Here is a 22,179-nt window from a genome sequence, read left to right as displayed (position 1 = left end):
CAATGTGATATATAGATGATGTAATACAGAATTGTACACCTAAAACCTATGTAACTTTACTAACAATTGTCACCGCAATAAACTTTAATTAAAACAATTTTTTTTTTATTTTCTGTACCATAATCTACCAAAAAACAAAACAAAACAAATAAAACCCCACACCAAGGATTCTATGTTTTGCCAAGATAATTTCCTGTGTTTATCAGGTTTTCGATTGGTTTTGCTCACAACTACTTAATTTTCTATATTTGCCTGTGAAATCTTTGTCACGTTGGTTGAGTGAATGGTCTATAGGCATCACAGGCAGTCTGACAGAAAGTCTTTGGCTTGGCTTTCCTGGCCGCAAGAAACCTTTTCAAAATGGTCTCTGTATCTATGAGTTTGTTTCTGTTTTGCTTGTTAATTTTGTTCTGTAGATTCCACATATAAGCGAAATTGCATTGCATCTCTCTCTCTCTGTCTGACACACTCCACTCAGCACACTACCTTCCAGGTCCATCCATGCTGCCACAGATGGCAAAAACCCATTCCCTTTCATGCCGAGCAATATTCCACTGTATGTATGTACCACCTCCTTTATCCATTCTGCCATCGACGGCTGCCTCCACATCTTGTACAAAGCTGCAGTGAATACATCTCCTCGAAGTAGCATTTTGGATTTTTTCAGATAAATACCCAGAAGTGAGATTACTGGGTCCTTCTCTGTCTCTTGCTATAGTCTTTGTTTTAAAGTCTATTTTGTCTGGTATAAGTATTGATACTCCAGCTTTTGTTTGTTTCCATTTTCATGAAATATTCTTCTCCATTCCCTTACTTTCAGTCTGTGTGTGTCTTTCGATTTGAAGTGATTCTCTTGTCGGCAGCTTATGTAAGCACTCTTGTTTTCTTATCCATTCAGCCACCCTATCTGTTGATTGGAGCATTTAAGTTATTTACATTTAAAGTAATTGTTGACAGGTATGTAGTTATTGCCATTTTATTATTCATATTTTTGACTTTTTTCTTCTTTCTTAAAGAAGTCCCTCTAAGATTTCTTGTAATACTGGTTTGGTGGTGATGAACTCCTTTGTTTTTTCTTGTCTGGGAAGCTCTTTATCTGTCCTTTGATTCTAAGTGATAGCTTTGCTGGGTAAAGTAATCTTGATTGTAGGTCCTTGCTTTTCATCACTTTGAATATTTTGTGCCAGTCTCTTGTGACCTGCAAAGTTTCCTTTGATAAATCAGCTGACAGTCTTAAAAAAGCTCCCTTGTAGGGAACTAACTGCTTTTCTCTTGCTGCTTTTAATATTCCCTCTTTGTCCTTAAGCTTTGGCATTTTAATTATAATGTGTCTTGGTGTGGGCCTGTTTGGGTTCATCTTGTTTGGGACTCTTTGTGCTTCCTGGGCTTGTATGTCTGTTTCCTTCACCAGGTTAGGGAAGTTTTCTGTCATTATTTCTTCAAGTAGGTTTTCAATTCCTTGCTGTCTCTCTCCTTCTGGTGCCCCTACGATGTGAATGTTGGTACACTTGACGTTGTCCCAGAGGCCCCTTAAATTATCCTTTTTTTTTTTTCCTGTTCTGTGGGTGTTTTCTGTTACATTATCTTCTAAATTGCTGAATTGACCGAAACAGGCTTAGGTGGGCTGTAAGTTGGGTAGGGCGGGGCCAACGGTGTTAGCCAGCTTGATGGAGACTCAGGTATGATGTCTGCGTGCGTGCGTCTGCACGCAGTGAGGGGGCGAGAGCAACAAAGCAACAATGCGTCCGCCATCTCCTGTCTGCAAGAAAGCTGCCCCTCAAGTTCTCGGCCTGAGGACAGACAACTCACTTCCTCCCCGTCTGTCCCTGTCACCTTTTGAGCTGCTGCTCCGAGTGAGTCCGTCAGCAGGTAAGTCTGTGCATTCAGGCCCTTTAGGAGGAGAACCTGGGACTGCAGCCGCTCTCGTCTCAGCCACAATCTCAGCTGAATTTCACAGCCAGAAGTTAAGGGGACTTCTCTCCCTGTCACTGGAACCCTGGCCTGGGGAGCCTGGTGTGGGCTGGGACCTGTCACTTCTCAGAGGGGGACCTCCACCACTGAGATATCCCTCCTGATTTTTAACCACCACATATGTGTACGTCTGTCTGTAGTTGTAGGGCTTTGGTTCAGCAAGACTTCAGGTGATTCTCAGTGATGGCTGTTCCGTAGTTTAGTTGTAATTTACGTGGTCGTGAGAGGATGTGAGCACAGCGTTTACCTACTCCTCTCTCTTGATCAGAAAACCCCAGTACCACTGTGTCTTGATTATTGTTGCTTTGTAGAAGGTTTTGAATCCTCTTTGTTCCGAGTGTTTTGGCTATTCTGGGCCCTTTACAATTCTTTATGGATTGCAGAATCAGCTTGTCAATTTCTTTATAAAAATCAGCTGGGATGCTGATAAGAGCTCATGTTGAATCTGTGGATCAATTTCAGAGCTACTGCCATTTTAACGGTGTTACGTCTTCCAATCCATGAGCATGAGATGTTTTTCCATTCATTTAAATCGCCTTTAATTTCTTTCAACCATGTTTTGTACTTTCCAGATTATAAATCTTGTGCCTCTTCTTTAAAGTTTCTTTCTATTGAGGTGTAGTTGACATATAACCTTAGTGTCAGGTGTGCAACATAACGATATGTTTGTATACACTGTAACGTGATCACCACCACCAGTCTAGTTATCATCATCGTCTTCCATAGTTACAAAATTTTTTTTCCTTGTAAGATCTAGTCTCTTAGCAACTTTCAGATGCACAACACAATATTATTAACTTTAGTCACCGGCCCCAGGACTATTTTATAACTAGAAGTGTGTACCTCGTGACCCCCTTCACCCATTTCTCATGCCACCCACTCTCCACCCCACGTAATCACCAGTCTGTTCTCTGCATCTATGAGTTGTGCTCTTGCTCTCATAGGGAAGGAGAAAGTTTTCCTCAATCCTCTTAGGCTCCCTGGCTGGGTCTGAAAATTAAACTGACAAAGGTAGATTAACAGGAGAAAAGCATACACATTTTATTGAATTTTCACATGTACCTAGGAACCTTCACAAGAGAATGAAGACCCGAAGAAGAGAGCAGAGCAGGAAGCTCATACCTTTTAGACAAAAAGACTAAATTTGTAAAGAGTTGATGCGACAAAGAGGTTTGGGCTTGGGGTGGTAAATGGTGAATAAGTAACTAGAAGATAAGCGTTAGTTTAACAAGTTTGTTTCTACCGCTTTCTTTTTTTAATGTGGAAAATTATAGTGTTTCATTTCTTTATAAAATTGTATCAAGAGTAGTTTGATCACTGCCTGCTTTCCTCTCATTATGTAATTTACAATAGAAAGTGAGCATTTTTCTGGGCCTTGGCAAATCGTCACTCCTTTCTCAGTTTGAATCACCTTCTGAAATTTTATCCTTTGTGCTTTCAATGTCATGAAATATCTCTGGAGTTCCTCCAATGTGCAGTTTTTCGTATGTGTCACGTCCTCTGAGATACCCTCCTCCTTTGCAACACAACCAGTTTCCTCACTCAAGACTGCGTGTTCGCCGTAAGTCCCTCTGGCTGCACGTCTGGAAGTACTTCTCGAATGGGGGCAGTGTCGGCACCCCACCGTCATCTACATCTAGAATTCCATGTACGTTCCATCCAAATCGACATTTTACACGATACACCTTGCACTACGTGCAAAGCCAGGGCTGCCTGTAATTCTTAGATTCTGGGTACAAATTCCACAGCAGCAGCTTGACGTGAGCTTCCAGTGTCACCAGGTAGCTTAACGTTAACCAATTCATGCGATCTTCCGAAGCGACGAGACCAGCTTTGACAGGCAGTAAAAATGTTCTTTTCCAGTTTACTGGTGACTACCATTTGGCCTGAATGCTAGCCAAGCTGACTGGGATTTGTTTTGGGTTACACTACTCAATTCAAAGTTGAAGTAAATGCTGCATTTCAACCATATGCGGCCTTCCGTTTGTAGTGCAATTTAAGCTTAAAGATGTTGACACAACTTTACCTTGCTTTTTATATTTATCAGGCCTTTAACATATGGTTTCTACTGTGGCTTCATTTAGGCCTAGGTCTCGTCCTGTCTTTGCTTTGCTGACACCTTTTTCAGATCTACTGCATCCAATTTCTCTTCCAGTGTCCTCACTTTTCATTTCTTTGCCGCCATCAGGAACCAGGCACTAAGACCAAATATTGTAACAAATGTTCTTAACATCTCATCACTCAGGAAATGACACGGGTTTTAGAAGCTGTGACAGAGACTGGGGGTGGAGGCCAAATATGCATTATTATGTCACAATAACAGTGGGAAGCATGAGAAAATCAGACACACCGACATTCTCAGGAGCTCACAGTTAAATACCTAGTCTCCCCGCCCCCAGAAAGTCTCCAGGCAGAACCTTCAGGATTATATAGCAGAGTTCTCTGAGACAATACTGGAAACAGTCAATGCAGATGGAATGGCTAATCCATGAAGCAAGCACGAAAAGGGAAAATGAAACACACCTTAGCTTGGGGATCTGAGAGCCACGCGGTTCCTCAGAGGTGCGTCACTGTCTGCTTCTTAGCCCAGTCCTGGACCTTTGCTTGGGCGAAGATGAGGTAGAAGATCAGGCCTGACACGTTAATAGCAGCTGAAAGCAAGAAGACGTTTCTCCAGCCGACCTCTGAATCCTGGTGGCAGGAAACCACAGGTTATTAGCCAGCCTCATGTTGTTCCTCCTCATTCAGAATGGCTCTGGCACCACGTCCTGCTCCCCCATCCCAACTCTGCTGCCGATTCTGTGTGATTCCTGGGCTCCCTGGAGTGTGTGGGCACAGTTTGGTTCACTGGCCTTTTCCTGCACTGGAACGTTCCTCCCCCCAAAAAGCCATTCGTCCCCCTCCCTGGCTTCCAGTCCTTCCGTGACCACCTATTTAAAATTGAAATCCCATCCCTTCTTCTGTGCACTGATCTCCTCTCCTGCTTTCTTCTTCTCCTCACCCTTCCACCATTCTATACACCATAGACCCTGCTTATTTCATGAGGTTTTTATCGCTGTCTTTTCTCTAATACCAGCTTCACAAGGGCAGGGACTTCTGTTTTTTTGTTTGTTTTTTTATTCACTTAGTGACGTGCATGGCACAAGCTAATGTTCAGCACATATTTGTGGAATGAATGAATGAATGAGTGAATTAATGAACGAATGACAATGGAAACAAGGTCAGTTTGAGAATTTCCATTTTAAACAACCACTTTCTAACAGTGTGTTAGTCAGAGGCTGGAAGGGAATTGAAGCTTCAAAAAAGAGAAAGGACTTGATATCAGGAAGAATACTCTTCTCTGTTATTTTCCATTCATTTTCCTGACTTACGGGTGGAAAACCACAGGAAACTTAAAGAACAATAGTTGTGTGAATGTCATATACATCTTTCATCACGTAAAGTCTGTATCGGTGAGATTCTTAGGAAATGCTCAGGTTGTCAGATGATTTGTCTGTTCTGATAACTTTAAACACATGCCTCGGGAGGAAGGCTGTGCGGGTGTGAACACACCACGTGAGCAGTGCTAGTCGGAAGGGTTCCAACGCTGGCTGCAACCGAGTGTACACAGGGTGCAAACAGCTCTTTCCCTCTGTCCTTTACTTGGCCTCTCCCTCATTTGTTCTAGAAATAGTTGTAGGGTTCCTACACAGGGTGACCAACTGTTTCCAGATTGCCTGGAACTGCCCAGGTTTTAGCCTTGAAAGTCCCACCTCCCAGGAAACCCCTCAGCCCCAGGCACCAGAATGGTTGGCCACACCATAGTTTCTAAGGAACACCCTGGAAAATTTGCCAAGTGGCCTGAGAAGCTCATCTTCTAAGAACTCATAAAGCTGAGCTTTCCTCCTGCTCCATTAGCTCACTGTCCTGTGGGAGCTGAGAGGGACAGCACGTGGGCTGCTGGGAGCAGGGGACAGAAAGGCCACAGGCTGCTGCCCCTGGGTGACCTCTATGGGCTTCTCTATGAATATTTTCATCAGAACACTTGACCTCACCTGACTGATGAAAACTCCAGCAACGGTGGGAGAGATGGCTCCTGATATTTGAGAAAAGACTAGTAGAAACCCCTTGAGAAAGCCCGAGTACCTGAGAGAGAGAGAGAGAAATATCCCAGTGGAAGCAAGAGGCTAATGTCAGCTCCTCCACTACAACTGTGCTGATCCTGGGGGCAGCCTGCCGTTGTGCCGACCTTGGTCTTGGGGGCTGCCTGCCATTGTGCCGACCTTGGTCAGACCTGAGGGAAAAGTACTGACTGGTAATTACTGTAATCCTGTGCTCGGGTCTGAGACTCCCGAGGGGTAACCTGTGCTAACTTGTCACATCGTTTAGACAAAATGTACAGAGCGTGTGCACCTCGTTTGTATGTTCTCATGGCTTCTTCTATAAAGTCTAACCCAGCAGCCTTGTTTTGGGGGATAAAAGACCCCTCATTGGATGAGACATTGGCTCCCCGAGAGCCCGGGTTTGTTACCTGAATATGGAGTGTGTCCATTGACTATGGAAGCACCTGAGAGTTACATAGGGAGTCTCAGTCCTCAGGTATTTCCCTTCCCCAGACATCGCTGTTCCTCTTGCTACCCTGTGTCCTTTACCTTCACTAACGGCTCACAGGACCATGTCCTGTGCAGTCCCACGCATCCTTTCAGGGACCCACCCCTGTATGACTGCTGTGTCCCCAGCATAGAAGACACTGGCGTGAGTGTCCTGAGGTTCAGCTGCGAGTGTGGCCACTACCCCTTCTGTCTCCAGCTGGAAAACTACATCCACAGTGGCAGACTAGCTCCGGGTCCCTCCGGGAGCCCTGTGGCTGGAGGCTGGCCAGTTTAGGGATGCCGGACCTGCACTGAGCTTCTGTGAGGAAGAGGCAAAGGGGTCCCTACCGAGGAGCAATATCCAGGAAGTTGAGAAGGGCTCCTGTTTGGCAGAGGCTGCCGGCGGCAAAACACAGCACCAAGAAGGCAATGGTGGTGCTGAAGCTGGACGTGACCCAGGACAGGGACACGGAGAACACAGTTGGGAGGAGAACCCCTGGGCAGAGGACAAACACACAGTAACGGGGAAGCGGCCCCGAGCTCCCCATCCCATCCCCAGCCCCACCTCGGTCCTTACCGACGGCAGTGAACAGTTTCCGGATGACAATGAGTCTGAGGAGTTTCCTGGAGAGGAGACAATCTGCCAGGAGGCCTCCCAGGAAAGTGCACATGAAGGTGACACCGAGCATCAGGGCTGATAGGAAGCCACTCTGAGGACCAGAGATGAGGTGGGTGTGTGCCCAGCACCCACCAGGGCACAGGCTGGTCCCCGGGGGCACTGTCTACACCATGGCTTTTCTTTATATGCACATGACCTTCAACACAAAGTCCATGCCACTGAATGAGCCAATATAATTTTAGAGCCAGAGGAAAAATCGGCGTATCGTTCAGTTTGAAAGCAAAAAAGGACTCATGCTGTCTCCATTTAGAAAGATCTCCTGCAACTAGGTGTTTAAAAGAACAAAACCCAGTAGAAAACGAGGCAAAGGATATGAACAGGCATTTGACAGAAAAAGAAAAACAAGTGGCTCGTCAACGTAGTGAAAGGAACCCAACGTCATAATAATAAAATGACTTGAGAGGCCATGTTTCCTGAATCGAGCTGGCAGCAGCCCAGCAGCGTCATCCCAGGATCTCAAGGGTCCTGTGGGGAGTCAGGAACTTGAAAATATTATTAGTGCCCCACGGAGGGCAGTTGGACGATAAGCATAAATGTCTATCCTGCATTTACCTTTGACTCAGAGATGCAGAAAATTACAGAAATTGTTGCACAAACGTAGGACAGAGATTGGAATCCACCCACATGTCGTGCAGGAAAGGCTGCTGGTGTGCTGAGAAGAGTCCCAGGGCCTGGTGTACACGCCAGAGCGGCACAGAGAGCACACCACGCTTGGTGCGAAGACGACGTTGAGAAAATAAGAATATACACTCGAGTAGGCTTGCATTCCCATGAATGGGAGAATATATAAGATTAATTCTAAAAAGCTTTCTGTGGACTGGGCTAGGAGAACAGGGCAGAGTGAGGAGGGGACCGGGAGTAAGGGTTTTCACTCTACCTTTTTGTATGGTTTTGAAAACGTTGAACCTCATATTATCAATTCAACCTCTAAATCAAAATGCTATTAAGGAAAATGCAAGGAAAAGGAGACCATCCTTTGTGCATAATCCAAGCAATGGGAGGGATTTAACTGTCACCTCGTCCAAGCTGATCATTTTACGGACAAGTAAACTGAGGCCACAGAGGTGACGTGACAATGAGAAAACACCATGAGAGCCTTGGGGCTCCAGGCTCGACTTCCCCAGCAGGGAATCTAGTCTCAGCTCGTCTCCTCAACCATCCTCCTGGGCTCGCCCACCTCAGTCTTGTCCTCTGAGGGTGGGGAGCCCACCTGGCCTCACACCAGAGACAAATCATTGTCAGCACTGGCTTCCTGCCCGCCTGGCCCTCTCGGGCGGGACCCCCGGCCTGAGGCTCTGGTTTCATAACCTGCATCCGGCCCCCTCCTCCTTCGGGAGGACCCACAGCCACCCTGCGCGTGGCCTTTCTGATCTCAGGGCCTCTGGCCTGTGTGCACGCATGTGTCCCAGATGCTGACCTCTGCGAAGGGCAGCTCTCTGTTGGCCACTCAGCACATTCTCACCAGAGGAGCCCGGTCAACACGAGAACACTGCTTTTTGAGTACAGAGGCGAGAGGCTAGCAGTAATTCTGTGACCCTGTAAACTGTCACTGACGTGCTATGACATCTGATACACCCTCTGCCACTTTTTACATATCCATCTGGTGGGAGCTGAAAGAGTCCTGTCAGCCAATCAGGGAATCTGTGCATTTTGTGAAAAATCAGACAACTGGATACATATGTGCGCCTTTCCTTACATATCTCATACCTGAGTAAAATGGTTTCTTAAAAGGAGGTTATCCACAAGTTGTTGGTATAAGTCCTCTTTGGGACCCTCTGTCCTATTAGAAATGTCTCACTCTTAGCCTGTATTCTCTACGCCGCTGTCACGGCCTTCTCGGAGGCAGGGTGAGTTTGGGTCATACTTTCACGTTTGTGTGGCCAGCAGGGTTTTGTTTGCAGACAGGAACTGGGTAGAACGTAAACTCTTCATGGGTCCCTTCAGAAAAGATGACCCTATTTAAATGGGAAGCCGCCGGGACCACAGCACTCTGCTCCCATTGGCAGGAGGTCAGAGTTCACAGGAAGCTGGAGGGAGCTCCTAAGGAGGGTCCTGAGCGTAACACCCCGGTTCTGTGCTCGTAAGAGAGCCAGGATTATAAAACGGGAGGTTTCCCCGGAGGAGCAATGTGTACTCACCTCGGTGAGGCTGACTTGCAGTACAGAGCTGATGTACGTCGGCGTGTACCCCATTAGGATGTAAAAATACCAGTACTCACTGAAGTGAGACACTATAATGGCCCAAAGGGGGAGGGACTTCATCATAGCCTTGATGGGGACCGACCATTCTGGCACGCAGTCCTGGAAGAAAGCAGAGAGCACGGCCCCTCCGTCGGAAGACAAAAGGTTTACTGTACCGCACGCTTCCCCTCCGACGCAGCCACACAGACACGGGGACGTGGCCCGGGGGTCGTCGCGGCACCTGCTGAGCCAGTGAATGCACTATGTAGTCCCTCTCGCGGGTGCTGATAAACGGGTGCTCCACCGGGTCATCGTAAATGAGAAGGAACCAGAGACAAGAGCAGGCACAGCCAATTCCACCTGCAAGAGGACGAGGTGGTGCTGGACTCGAGTCCTTCTCACTGGCTCTGCCCTGACATGGCCCCAGGACTGCTGTCCTCCCCGCGTCCACACCCTCCTGTGGCCCCATCACAGGTGAGGGTGCGTCCCCACCATTTGACTTTGGCCTCAGCCACAGAACTTGCTTTTGCCAAGGGCGTGGGGCGGTTCAGAGCCTCGTGTGTTTGCCCCATGTGTTTGAAAACGCCCTCGCTGGGAAGGTACCAGTCGGCACTCCTGTGACTCAAAGTTTCTTTTATCACTGAACCTTGGGGATCTCCTAGCCGAGGAATTGGCCGCAGGACGAATATGCCCTGATCACCTGACAACTAGAATATATGAAATGGGATGAATCCTCAACGAGGACAGTCGCGCTAATGTGTACATTACAGTGTTGGACAACTCAGCGTCAGGAGCACGCAGGGGAAATAGGATTCCTCTAAAAGTTTCCTTTTTAGAATCTTCAAGTCTGAGTTTTCTTCACTGGCTAGCGTGTCGTTTATTCAGTCCTTCACAAGGAAAGAGCAGCCGCCACAGACCAGGCACTGTGCTAGATTTTGAGAATATCAGAAAACACAAAGGCACAATTTTGCCATCGAGGTACTTAAAATCAACTGTGAAGGGATGGATTTGAAAATTAGCACTGTGGCACCTGGAGGATGGAGAATGTTCACACTGACGCCACACATGTTTAATCAGTTCCCTTTTTGTACGTCCTGTTCACTGGTTCTGAAAACCATGGGCTTTAGTAATCTTTGTAAGCTGCCCTTCTGCAGTTCTTATGACACAGCCGTTGAAGGTGGACGTGCCAGACTAGTCAATTTACATGCACTGTTTTTCCTAGAGAATATTCAGCCGGCGTTACAGGAACCCTTGACCTAAGAGTATCATCCTCTAATGAAAATTCCAGTTGGACTTACGGGGCCCAAGGGAATCGGGCAATTTGTGGATAGGATTTCTGAGAACGTTTCGAAATCAAGCACAAACTCTTGTCGAAAGCAGCCGTGCGGATCCCAGCCAGGACTGGGTGAAGGCAGGTGGGGAAGTAACAGAAATTGCCTCTAGACCACTCCGTGTGTCTTTGGGGACTTTCTGCGTATCTCACTGTGTGTTGTGTCCATGCCTGAGCCTCTGCCCTGCCTCACGGCCTCCACTCCTGACCCACTGCTCCAACCAGCATTGTACCTACGATTACAGCACTTCCCACAATTTTCTGGGTGTATTAATAATAAGAGAAATTTAAAAGAATGTATTAAATACATAAGCCTATCTAGAAATATAATCCCACCAAGACAACACTTTCAAACTCTCATGAAAGAAATTCCTCTGGGGTCCTTTCTGGGTTCCGTTCAGCAACATGAAGGAATGTTATAATGCCATTGAAGTCATCAGAGTATCCTAGCTACACACGCAGGCTTCTGGAACGTGTCATTGTGAAAGATTCACAACATGACTAGCTGTAAACATCAACTTTAACTTAAGTTATATCAGTGTCTGCATCTACTGGGATATGGTGAACCATCGATGACATCCATCACAAAAATTGTGCCCAGCATTGTATGTCATAAAACAGAGTTCTGAGATTTGAGAAACACAAACTCACCAAAGATGTAGAAGACGTAAGGCCATCCCAGGGTCTGGCAGAGGACCCCACCAGCAAGGAAGATGATTAAGGCCCCCAGCGATGACCCTAGACAGAAGATGTAAGGATGCTCTGGGGGAGAGCCATGCTTCCCACAGACCGACCCCTTCACAAGGGCAAGCTGCATGCTGGACAATCGGGGTTCAAATCCTGGCTCTCCCTCAGCAGCTATGTGACCCTGGATAAGTTATCAGTTTATCTGCGTCTCCCTTTCCCTTACGTGTGAAATGGAAACAAATATATAGGTGAGCTATAAGATGGCCCTGTGGCTAAAATGCAAGTAACATGTGCAAAGCACTTACAAGAGCTTCGTCACACAGCAAGTGTTCCGTGATGACCGGGAAAGGAGGGGGAGGGCAGTGCTTTGGAGCACGACACACAGAAGTTGGGGTGCAAGGTCTCGCTCCTGCCGAGAGGCCACTGCAGAGTCCTCTTGGACAATGCACATAGGGGCATGAATTACCTGATATAGTGATGCCGACGAGTTGATTCCTCTCCAGCGGGGGAGCCCATTTCACCCAGATTGAATACTGACCTATTGATGTCAAAACCTGAAAACAAGAAAGGTCCATGACTGGCTACCTGAGGTCATTTGGGGCCCTATAGCCCACTCATACTTAGAAAATGTCTTGGTACCTGGGCTATGCCTTGCACAGTCCGAAGAACAATGAGCAGGGCCACTCCAGCATCAGCTGCCAGTGGGATGAAGAGGTTCAGGGCTGAGGAAATAAAGACAGCAGCACCAACCAAGTACCTAATTCCAAATATGCCAACCAAGTAGCCAGCAGGGACTGAAGCCAGCAGTGAGCCGTAGTTGAGGGAGCTGAGGAGAACCCCCTGGATTTCAGGACTCCAGTCATACACGGGTGCCTGGGTGACACAGAATATCTCACTGCTTGTCTTTGGCTAGAGCTGACAATTTTTATTGTGAATGCGTGAGAGGCAAAAAGCCATCAGCTGTGCTCTCTTCTTTGACCTCTCCAATTCCTCCCACGTACCAATTTCATTAAGAAAACCTAACATGTCTAACGTACTCTTCCCCTTACACAATTTCCCCAGCTACATAATTAACTAACCAATTAATGTATAAGAAAGAAAACCCATAAAGAAGAGAGCATCCTAGGAGAGGTAAGAAAAAATACGTGAAGGAAGAAAGTGGACCTAAATCTAGCTTCCCTTGTGGTGATTTTCATCATTGTAGGGGAAGAATTTATACCTAGTAAATGGTAAAACTCTTTCCTCAGTTCTCACTTAGCTCTTGGTTATACTCAGACACTAAGCGAGAACATAATCTCTTAGCTACGTCCATTCTTGTGTAACACAGTTCCTTGAACACAGTATATGCTCCATGAACAGCCCTGCCGATCAAGCCACTTGAGCCAAAGAAAGGGTCCAGGGTCTCATCAAACTTACCACTGGCTCCGATGCCTGTCGAGTTTCATTCCAGTGGTTCGGGGAGCCAGTGGGCGGCCTTTCTATGGAGGCGTTGGGCAGGCTGGGCAGGGCTGTGTTGTTCACCATAGCTGGGATGGTGATACTCAAGTTCATTTGTTGGGTCAAAATGGAAAAATTACAGAAATGCAAGATGAGGGCCATCCCATGTCGGACTGAACAAAAGCCTGAGAAGAGAGGACACAGAAAGTCTTATAATCAGGGTTTCCCTCTCCCCGCTTCCTAAGTCTGGGAGAGAGAGAAGATTGCAGTCTGTCTGAAGCAGAAGTACAGTGAGAGCAGATGTTGCTCTGTGGGTGTCTGGCAAACACTTGTACCCCTGGGAGGTGAGGGGCCCAATAACACCCTCGGAACCATTTCTCAGGCGGAGACTTAGAGAATGTGTGGGGCCGGCCACAGCAAGCACAGCAAAGCATCTTCCAGGCAGGGCTGTGGGATAAGCCGATGAGTGGGAATGAAACAAGGATTCAGAGAAGGACTCGGCTGGAAGCGCTGACTGATTGGATATGGAGAGTAAGCGAAGTGGTGGGATGTGACTCCCAAGTGCCCCAGTTGGGCAGCCAGGATGGCTTGCGGTGCCTTTTATAACCAGGGAACACGGCAGATTAATATGCCTGGGGACTGGAAGGAGATCAGACTTGAAAAGTCGGCTAGGCTAGATGACCTGAGTAGTCAAACTTCACCTTGATACTGTAATGGAGGCTTGCACAAAATTTGCCAGTGAGCCATGGCAGCTCTTGTTATCCCTGAGGGTGCGTGGAAATGTACGGTTTGACAACAACTGGAAGGGTAGATTAAATATACCTATCGAGAAATCCCAGAGGCAATAGGTGATCACCAGCCTCAAGGCACGTGGGTGCCCTGTTTCCTGGTTCCTGCCAGGGAGCAAAAGGCCAGCATTGTTTGCTGGTGCGCAGTGAAACACGTGCAGTGAAACTCGCGTTAGGTTCCAGGCGTTGACAGACAGATCCCCACCTTTGGTTTAACTTTGGGAACATTTATTTGAGACTCTACCCTTCCCCGTGCACACAAATTTATATTGGGATGTTGATCAATATCATACTGATATGGCAGATGGAATTAAGAGGGACTGCCTCGTTTACAGTTTGGCCTTCTCCCAGCCAAGAATGGGGGTGCTCCCCGGGTATTCAAGTCTTTTTGTCCCAAGGTGGGATTGTATAGTTAGCTTCAGTTGAGTCCCAACAAGTTAAAGTGCTTCTTCTGTCTCTAGAACAGTCCTTTTCCCTGTTATTTCCATCTTTTTTTCTTCTTGGGTTTAGACAAGAAAACTACACACGCACACACACACAACACAAGTAATGGGGGTGAGAAAAACAACAGATGATTAATTTTGCTGCTTGTAACATATTTTTCATTCTCTATGGTAATTTGATTCATTGGCAGTTTCTAAACAATGTCACGTAGGAATGGTGAGGGGGTCCCTCCTGCCACATCAATTTCCTGGGCATGCTTCCCATGTGACACCATGCTGCTGGTAGTTGGGGGAAACCTGTATTTGTATTAAGTTATCCTATTTCTGTTTTTTAATTTTATAAGATTGTGAGAGTGTTGTAAAATGTATATTAATCCTAGAGTCAGACACCAGGATCTGCTCTATTTCCCGGTGTGCATTCTTGGGCAAGTTACTGAGCTTTGTGGCCTCAGTATTTCACCTGTTAAATGACAGTAATAGAACCTATCTCAAGATTTTGTGATAACTAAATAAGTTTATATAAGTTCATTATAATTATTGTCAATATTTCGCTATCCTTACATTTTTGGAATGATCTCTTAACAAGCTGTTTTAATGAAAACACATGACTTACTTCGTTAGAATTTTTTCATTAGCACATATGATTGAGCTTAATTTGTAGTTTGTGTAAAATTTTTGCCATGGTAGCTAGTAAAGAAAGTAACTTTGAAGCTTCCCGTTTCAATCTGTGATCTGAAATATTTTAGTTTTATGGCTCTTCTTTCACTTTTTTAGGATAGTTTTAGACTTACAGAATTGAGTTCCTGTATATCTCACACCCATTTTCCCTTTTATTAACATCTTGAAAATTCAATTCCAGCAGTAGTCCCCAACTTGGAAGGGGGAGAGTGAAGGGGAAACATCCCTAGGAGACAGCTTAGTGCTACAGCCTCCCAAAGCACAAACGACTTTTAAAAGAATGTGAAAGTATGCTGCGTGGGCACCAATGAAGCTGACTTATATAGACATGAGTGCCTTCCCCAGTCCCATTTCTATGCAAATAAGGAATCCAAATATGCACGATTTGATTGGTCCAAATAGCACCATCCTGATTGGTCAGAACAGAGCAGCTCTGATTGGTTGGTGAAAATGCAAGTGAGACTCTAACTGTGCAGCTCTGATTGAACAGGGAAATTCTCAGTCCTATTGGTTGAATTTCAATCCTAGGAGCTCTCATAAATGTTAACCCAGCCACTTTGCAAGAGCCTTAGTAGCCTAGTGTGTGGCTTTTCCCTGAAATGCAGCGTGCTTGAGAGGCCTCTGTAAACAATGGCTGCTAGATTGGTTATGAATTTGGGCTTAAGGAGCCACAAGAAGTCTTTTTGGCAGGTATATTCTTCTCAACGTTAAAATGGTACATTTGTCACAATTACTGAACCTCCACTGAAATAGTATTAGTAGCTAAAGCCCACACTTTATTCAGACATTTTTACCTAATGCCTTTTTTTCTGTTCCAGAATTCCATTTAGGAAACCACAGTACTTTTAATTCTCACGGATCCCTGGGATCCTCTGACAACTAGTCAGACTTTTTGCTTTTTAATGACAATTTTGAAGAGTTCCCAGTCAGATATTTCAGTGTCCCTCAACTGGGTTTTTCTCATGATTAGACTGAGGCAATGTGCTTGTGAGAGGATTACCATTAGAGATAAACTGCCATTCTCATCACATCGTATCAGCATGATTTATCACGGCTGCATTGGCCTTGAGCACCAGGTTTCCCACTGTGCATTTCCTGGGTTTTTCTCTCTTTCCATACTGTTCTCTGGAAGAAGTCACACCCACAGTCCACACTGGAGTGAGGAGCTATGCTCCACCTTCTTAAGGTGATATCCACATAACTTGGATTTCTGGTGCACAAGATGCATAGGCATTTTCTCCTTAAAAATCTCACAGGACTTTTCCAGTAAAACTAACAGGACTTTGTTTTAAAAGGGGTAACTTTTTGACAACTTTTTCCACTTCTTACATGCTTTTTGACAATTATACTTTTCTTAATTCAAATTTATAAATTATATTTTCATAGAAAATCATGTGCTTTATCGATTTACTCCTTAATAAGACTTTATACATTTACAATGCTCCTGTATTCACTCCCCCCCCCATAATTACTTGTATTTAGTCTCTCTGCCTGATCAATCTGAGTAGTGAAATATGTGTTTTATTGCTGCAAAGATATCGTCTTTACTAAAGAAACAGCTGTTATATATATATATATTTTGTTTCAGTTTCCTTCATGATTTCAGGTCACATTTTTTTCTACATTTAAGTTGTCTGTTTCATTTTTCCACATACTTTCCTTGAAGTTGTGGACTCAGTGAATTGGATGCTTAATTAAGTTGCTTCATTTATTTCTGCAGTCTTTCTTTCCTTCTCCATACCAATCATCTTTTGATCCACTATCTTGCCCCTCTGCATTTTCCATGACTGTTTCAAGCCTCAGCTTTATGTTGTTGATTTGATTTTCTGTAGTGATAATTTTTCTTACGACTGCTAATTCCATTTTAATTCTGAAGTGACATTTTCCCTCTTTAGTTTCCTTTCTCACCTATATTGGATTGTTCTTTCATCTTTCCCTGTTGATTTACTACATAGACTCTAAGCTTGATTTTTTTATCATTATTATTCTTGAGAACTTGAAGAAATTGGAAATAAAACTATTCTTCAATTTTGCCAGATAAAATAAGGACAGCAGTGTAATATAATGGTTGACAATCAGATTGCTCTGGTTTGAATCCAGATGACGCCTTTTTGTGTCCGGGTGACTTAAATGAGTTACTTAATCCCTCTATGCCTGAGTTCTCGCTCATGCAAAATGGAGGTAATTCCAGGAGCACCTTCCTGGAAGTAGTGTTGGGCAGAGGGAACACTGTGTGAATAATAATGATAGCTAACATTTATATAGTGTTGATTATGTGCCAGGCATTGTTCTAAATGGCTTACATTTAAATACTGTATGTTTTCATAGGTAATTTAATCCTCATGGAAATCCTATGAGGTCGGTACTATTATAATCTCCTTTTTACAAATAAGGAAACTGAGACAGTTTAAGTACCTTGCCTAAGGTCACAGTTCATTAATGGCAAAATAGGGTTGGAAACACAAGCAGTCTGATTTCCAACCTACTCTTACCCAATATTGTGCCATGGAAAAAGTTTGTACAGAAATTCTCTGTGTTACTGATTTGGGGAGAGAGAAAGAGTTGGTATAGGAGAACTTGGCTTAGGTATAGCCCAATAGACTCCTAGATATTTTGAAATGGATAAGATCTTAGGGGTACAAGAGTCAAACTCTTCCATTTTACGGATGAGCAAGCTGAGGCAATGGAATAGTATTCATTCCAGATGAAATGGTTAATAGGTAATTCTAGAGTGAGTGTTAGAATGCACACATCCTGATTCTTCTTAGATGGATAAAATTAGGAGAATCCTCTTTTCCTTAAAACATACTCACTTCCCAGCAGATATACTGGCTAAAACACTGAACATAGCAAAGCATTCCATCCTGGTTAGTGTTTTGCTTTTTAAAGGCATTATCTTATGAAAAGCTTATATCCTTAAGGAAAGTAATGAACAACAACGTTATAAGTCATTAAGAGTTTAGAGTAAAATAAAGTGTTCACCAGTTTTCCTTATGATGCATTATACAAAAGCACAAAGTTATAATATAGGTGAGAGGGAGAAAGAAAGCGACGTCTATGCTATGGTGTAAAGGAAAAGCCTGTTCTCGGTGAGCCAAGTCGAGATCTAATACGAGCTGAGACCTAATATGACGCCCTGACGTGAAATCAGAAAAACCAGGGCTGCTTTCCATACTTCCTACTCAGCATCTGCTCTGGGTTTTTCCTTCCTCTGTAGGTAATGTCTTGATACCTCCCTGCTTTATACACCTTCAAGGTTTCTTGCAAGAAATGAAATCATTCTCAGGAAAAATTCTTTATAGCTGTATAGAATTCTAGGCAATTGGTGGTAGCGAGACGATGCTGTGTATCACCAAAAGGGAAGTCAAGGTGCCAGAGACCCCAGTTTTATCCCCATCCAGCCAATGCTTTTACCTTTCCTGGAGATTTGTGTTTGAGCCGTGTTTAAATCACCATCATTGGAAATGTCTCCCACTGTGGCCTTGGCTTCTGCTCTAGTAGACATGTTGGTTCTCGTCTCCCTGGGCCTGGCGTTTAGCGACTGAAATAAAAGAGTGCAGGCGTAAATACAGAGACAGAGAAGTAGCCTTTATGACACGTGAGTACCCTCGGTTCTTCTCTCTAAGGACGTTGGAGGAGAGGCATGGCGGGAAAAGTGCTGGATTAGGGTTCAGGAGACCTGGTTTGCCATCCAGACTCTATACTAGCCAATTGTGTGGCCTTGGGAAGGTCACAGTTAGCCTGGGTCTTCGTTTCTGCTTCTCTCAAAAGAGGGATCTGGCCTGGATGGCCTTAAGGAATTGTCATGGTCTCTCCAGCTCTGTGTCCCCGTGTCTCTCAACTGAGATCCGTAGCAACTGGATGTTAAAACTTGGCAAATCTTTTTTGAAATTTCATCTGGAAGATTACAATGTACTAAATTACCTGAAAAACTGTGTATTGTAAACACCTAGCTATACTAAATAAAATATAGCAAACAGCCTTTTAAATACATAGCTCCAAAGATAGTAAGCGATGTCCCCATGGATGTAATGAAAAGTTAGAAGGACAACTCTGGTCTTCAGTGACTCTGGGACTGGGGTGGGTACTTTTAGATTAAGTTTGGAGTTTTGTGCTTTTCATCAGACTGGCCCTATTAATTTTTATAATATGAGATTATCTGGTGGCTGAAAATAATCAACGGGCTTTTTACTCTCTGAAAATAATCAGAGAAGTTACAGGCCGAGCAGATGTAAAGGGAAGTGGTGGTGGGGAGGGGTTGCTGGTGAAATATATCATTTCTACTTCCTCTCTGTGGAGTACTACTTCTGTTAACAAAGGCAAATTTCTGATTCTTTGATGCTCCTGTTTTTAACCAGAAGTGAAAACGCTCAGACTGTGTGTCACCACTAACGTGGTAAGTGTAACTGCTTGCTTAGTGCTGGCTACACACACAGGTTGCCTCCTCCCAGCATCAGAAGCACAGAAGGCAGGCCAGGAGCCCTCCAGACCACCCTGGAATTCAGAAACACACTGAAAGTTAAGTTGAAATCCAGGTCAGCGCTCACTGTCAAAACTGAGTGACTCTGGTGGCCGAGAAGAAACCGTTCAAATGAAGGGATGGGACATCCTGCTCATCATGTGTGTCCACACCGTAGGGAAATTAGTTGAAGGAAAGAATTCTGAGTCACAAGAATTGGCGACAGGCTTTCAGGGTAACCTTTCCCAAGGGTTGTACTTGTCAGGACTCTGGTGACCCAGTGCCTGCGAGTTCACTGCCCTCCAGTTCACTCACTGATTCAGTCAATATTTGTTGAACAGCAATGAATGGATGCAGTGTCCTGCTTGCTTTGCTCTTGCTCCTGCATTTGTGCCTGGAGGACTCAGTTCTCACGAAATCGCCTCTCTGTCCTCATTATGACAGGAGCCTGTGCTGGTTTCCTGTAACTGGACGTCCAGCATTTGGCTCGGGGCAGCCGCGGGCTTGGTCCTACTGCCAGCCTCTACCGCCAATGGCCTCTGCTCTGCGGACTCCAGCAAAGCCTCCAAGAGGGGTAGCGTATGACAAGAGAGAAGGATGATGTTTGCTATGAAGGAAAGGAGAGTAGCGGTGACAGCGACTATAGCTGACATCGCGAGAAGAGGGCAGCTAGACCTGGTTCATGCGAGTTGCAGCCGAGCTGAAATGGGAATGATGAGAAAGCAGCAGCCCGGAGCGACTGCTCCCCAGGCACAGGGGCCGGCGCAGCGTGAGCTGCGCTCCCACAGGCTGGTGGGGGCCTGGAGTCAGTACCCCCACTGCTGGATGGGGCGTGGGCTCTGATGGACACGGGGAAGCAGGAGATGCGGGCAGAGGCTGCTGCATCCACCTGGGCACGAGCAGACGGTGTCAGGTGGGCTGGTGATGGAGCAGAGACCAGACTGGGGGCCATTTGGGGAGACAGAGCCAGTAAGAACTGCTAATGCGGCAGGCGGATATGGGGACCAAGGGGAATCATGAGATTTAGGGCTTCAGCAAATGGGTGCATGGTGCTGCGCTCGGTGGGGCTGGGGGGGTGACCCGGACCAGAGCAGGTTTCCAGAAGGAAAAGAAGTGTTTCATTTGCACATCTGGATTTGACATGCCTGTTACACCTGGGGAAGCATTGCGTCTGTGACTCTGTAGCTTGGGACAGGGGGCTCAGGTAGAAATAGAACTTTGAATGTCATCAGCCTTATCTAGTTCTTTAGAGTCCAGATGAATGAGGAAGAACAAGCAAAGAAAGTGGACCAGTCGTTCTTCTACCAATTTCCTGTCCATTTCTCTGGCCGAGTCGGATTTTGTGTCTATTCCCCTTCGCATTGGCATATTCCCGGCTCTCCTGCTGTTCACTAGTTCACTGCAAGAGACTTTTCCTCTAGGTGCCAGGCAGAGCTGTTAATAGTTCAAATGCCACCTCCGGGTGCCCTCAGCACTGACCATTTCCTCCGAGTCTGCAGCAGCTCCCGGCTCTGATTCTCGGCCCCTAACTTTTCCCACATTAACTTCTTCCCAAAGGCATGTGGGATCTCATGTCTTACTTTTCCCAAATGTTTCAACGACGCAGAACTTACCGGAAAGGTCTGGCCTGTTCTGATTGCTCTGGTCTTTCAGCCCTGAGCAGGACTCCCTCTGCCAGAATCTGCCATTTGCGTTGTATGTAGTCTCACCACAGATGTGATCGGTGCTTTTAAAAAAATTATTGTTAATGCATCCCACAAAAACAAGCCCACTATTTGGATCTTAAGCTGCAGGTCATCTAGTCTAGTCCGAAGGGTGGGGTGATATTACCCCTTAAAAGTAGTTTCAAATTGCGGGTTTCAATCATTTAGCTGCATTAGGTAATTCAGATTCTCTCTGCAGCTATCCTTTTGGATGACATTATTCCCTGGAGTTCTGGGGGTCTTGTTTCTTTTTGGAAAAGGTGACATCCTCTCACTTTTCAGAATTGTCTCGGGAAAGACAAATTCTCTTCCCCATCCCCATAATCTCTACCCCAGAACCCCAAGAGCCGTTGCCAACATCTGAAAAGCAGAATAGTAAGAACAGACAGAGGGAAGGCTAACCTGAGGGAGACAGAGTGCAGGGTCCTCACTCCTCTCAAATAAGTCTCTCCAAGCTTTTCAAAGTTTCCTGATCTCCAGGAGGTAAATGATTACCCCAAACCTTTAACCCTGTGTTACCAAATGGGAAGGTTCTATTGGCTCAACGGTTTAATTTTTAACTTTACTTTTATTGTTTAATTAACAAGTAAGTCAAGCTCATTACATCTTCCTCATGCTTCAGGCCCAGATGAGGTCACTTCCATCTTCCCTGATCTCCCATCAGAACCGCTGCCCTTTCTCCCAGGAGCCTGACGCCACACACTTCTCCCTGACTTGGACTCCCTGAGGTGACAGTCTCGTCTACACACTGTCATCTCAGGGAGTCCGAGTCAGGGTGACGGTGTTCTTCACGAGGGTGGGTATGTCTTGCTCCTTCTTAGCCCTCTCTCTACCATCCTCCTGTTTAATAGAACTGGGCTTTCCACAGACTGGAGACTTTCCTTAATGTGAATGATTTTTGTGGTTTTCTGAATGTAGCTATTTGCACACCAGCCACTGAGTTTTTTGATGAAAATTGACACCCTGTGATTCTGCTCCCTTTTGTAGCAAAACCTTCACAAGACTCATGCTTGATTGTGATGTTTCCTCATGTTCAGTTCTCTCTTGCGCCCACTCAAAACAAAGCCACCGGCTGCCCCCAGTGGTCAGTTTCAGGCCGTCGCTGTCAATGCCTGACAGCTTTCAGCACTTGTTCTTTCTTAGCATTTTCGCTGCGACGTTCGTCTCTAGTCAAGTGATATTTCCATGCCGCTGACTGCAGCGTTTGACTTGACCCCACAAGTGCAGTGTTCCAGAAGGGAAGTTTAGGAAAG

At 45.6% G+C, this 22,179-nt stretch overlaps 1 protein-coding gene across 2 annotated transcripts; it reads right to left on the bottom strand.

The window, feature by feature from the left end:
• Positions 1–2,987: 2,987 nt before the first annotated feature.
• Positions 2,988–21,607, bottom strand: SLC17A4 (solute carrier family 17 member 4). 2 transcript variants are annotated; one of them, XM_074319284.1, is made up of 14 exons: positions 21,329–21,607; positions 20,837–20,949; positions 18,179–18,305; positions 12,835–13,040; positions 12,058–12,291; positions 11,885–11,972; positions 11,383–11,469; positions 9,643–9,761; positions 9,360–9,521; positions 7,120–7,252; positions 6,891–7,038; positions 6,006–6,096; positions 4,495–4,662; positions 2,988–4,169 (listed from the first exon to the last, which is right to left on the bottom strand). In XM_074319284.1, exons 3-13 carry the CDS (start codon positions 18,267–18,269, stop codon positions 4,528–4,530), a joined length of 1,494 nt encoding a protein of 497 aa, XP_074175385.1. In that variant the 5' UTR covers positions 18,270–18,305; positions 20,837–20,949; positions 21,329–21,607; the 3' UTR covers positions 2,988–4,169; positions 4,495–4,527. The 2 variants fall into 2 exon arrangements, with proteins under 2 accessions (XP_074175385.1, XP_074175386.1); XM_074319285.1 differs by lacking the exons at positions 20,837–20,949; positions 21,329–21,607 and adding an exon at positions 19,539–20,778.
• Positions 21,608–22,179: the final 572 nt, after the last annotated feature.

This window comes from Rhinolophus sinicus, linkage group LG14 (genome assembly GCF_036562045.2).
Source record: "Rhinolophus sinicus isolate RSC01 linkage group LG14, ASM3656204v1, whole genome shotgun sequence".
NCBI classification, from domain to species: domain Eukaryota; kingdom Metazoa; phylum Chordata; class Mammalia; order Chiroptera; family Rhinolophidae; genus Rhinolophus; species Rhinolophus sinicus.
This window is presented reverse-complemented; position numbering and strand designations above follow the sequence as displayed.

Bases quoted from the DNA above. Each gene is read 5' to 3' on its own strand.
- SLC17A4 (XM_074319284.1), bottom strand. From the start codon at position 18,269: ATGTCTACTAGAGCAGAAGCCAAGGCCACAGTGGGAGACATTTCCAAT. The intron at 11,973-12,057 runs GTACCAAGACAT...TCTTGTTTTCAG, and splicing joins CTGTGCAAGGCATAGCCCAG to GTTTTGACATCAATAGGTCA. The intron at 6,097-6,890 runs GTAGGGACCCCT...TCTCTCTCTCAG, and splicing joins TTCCTGGATATTGCTCCTCG to GTACTCGGGCTTTCTCAAGG.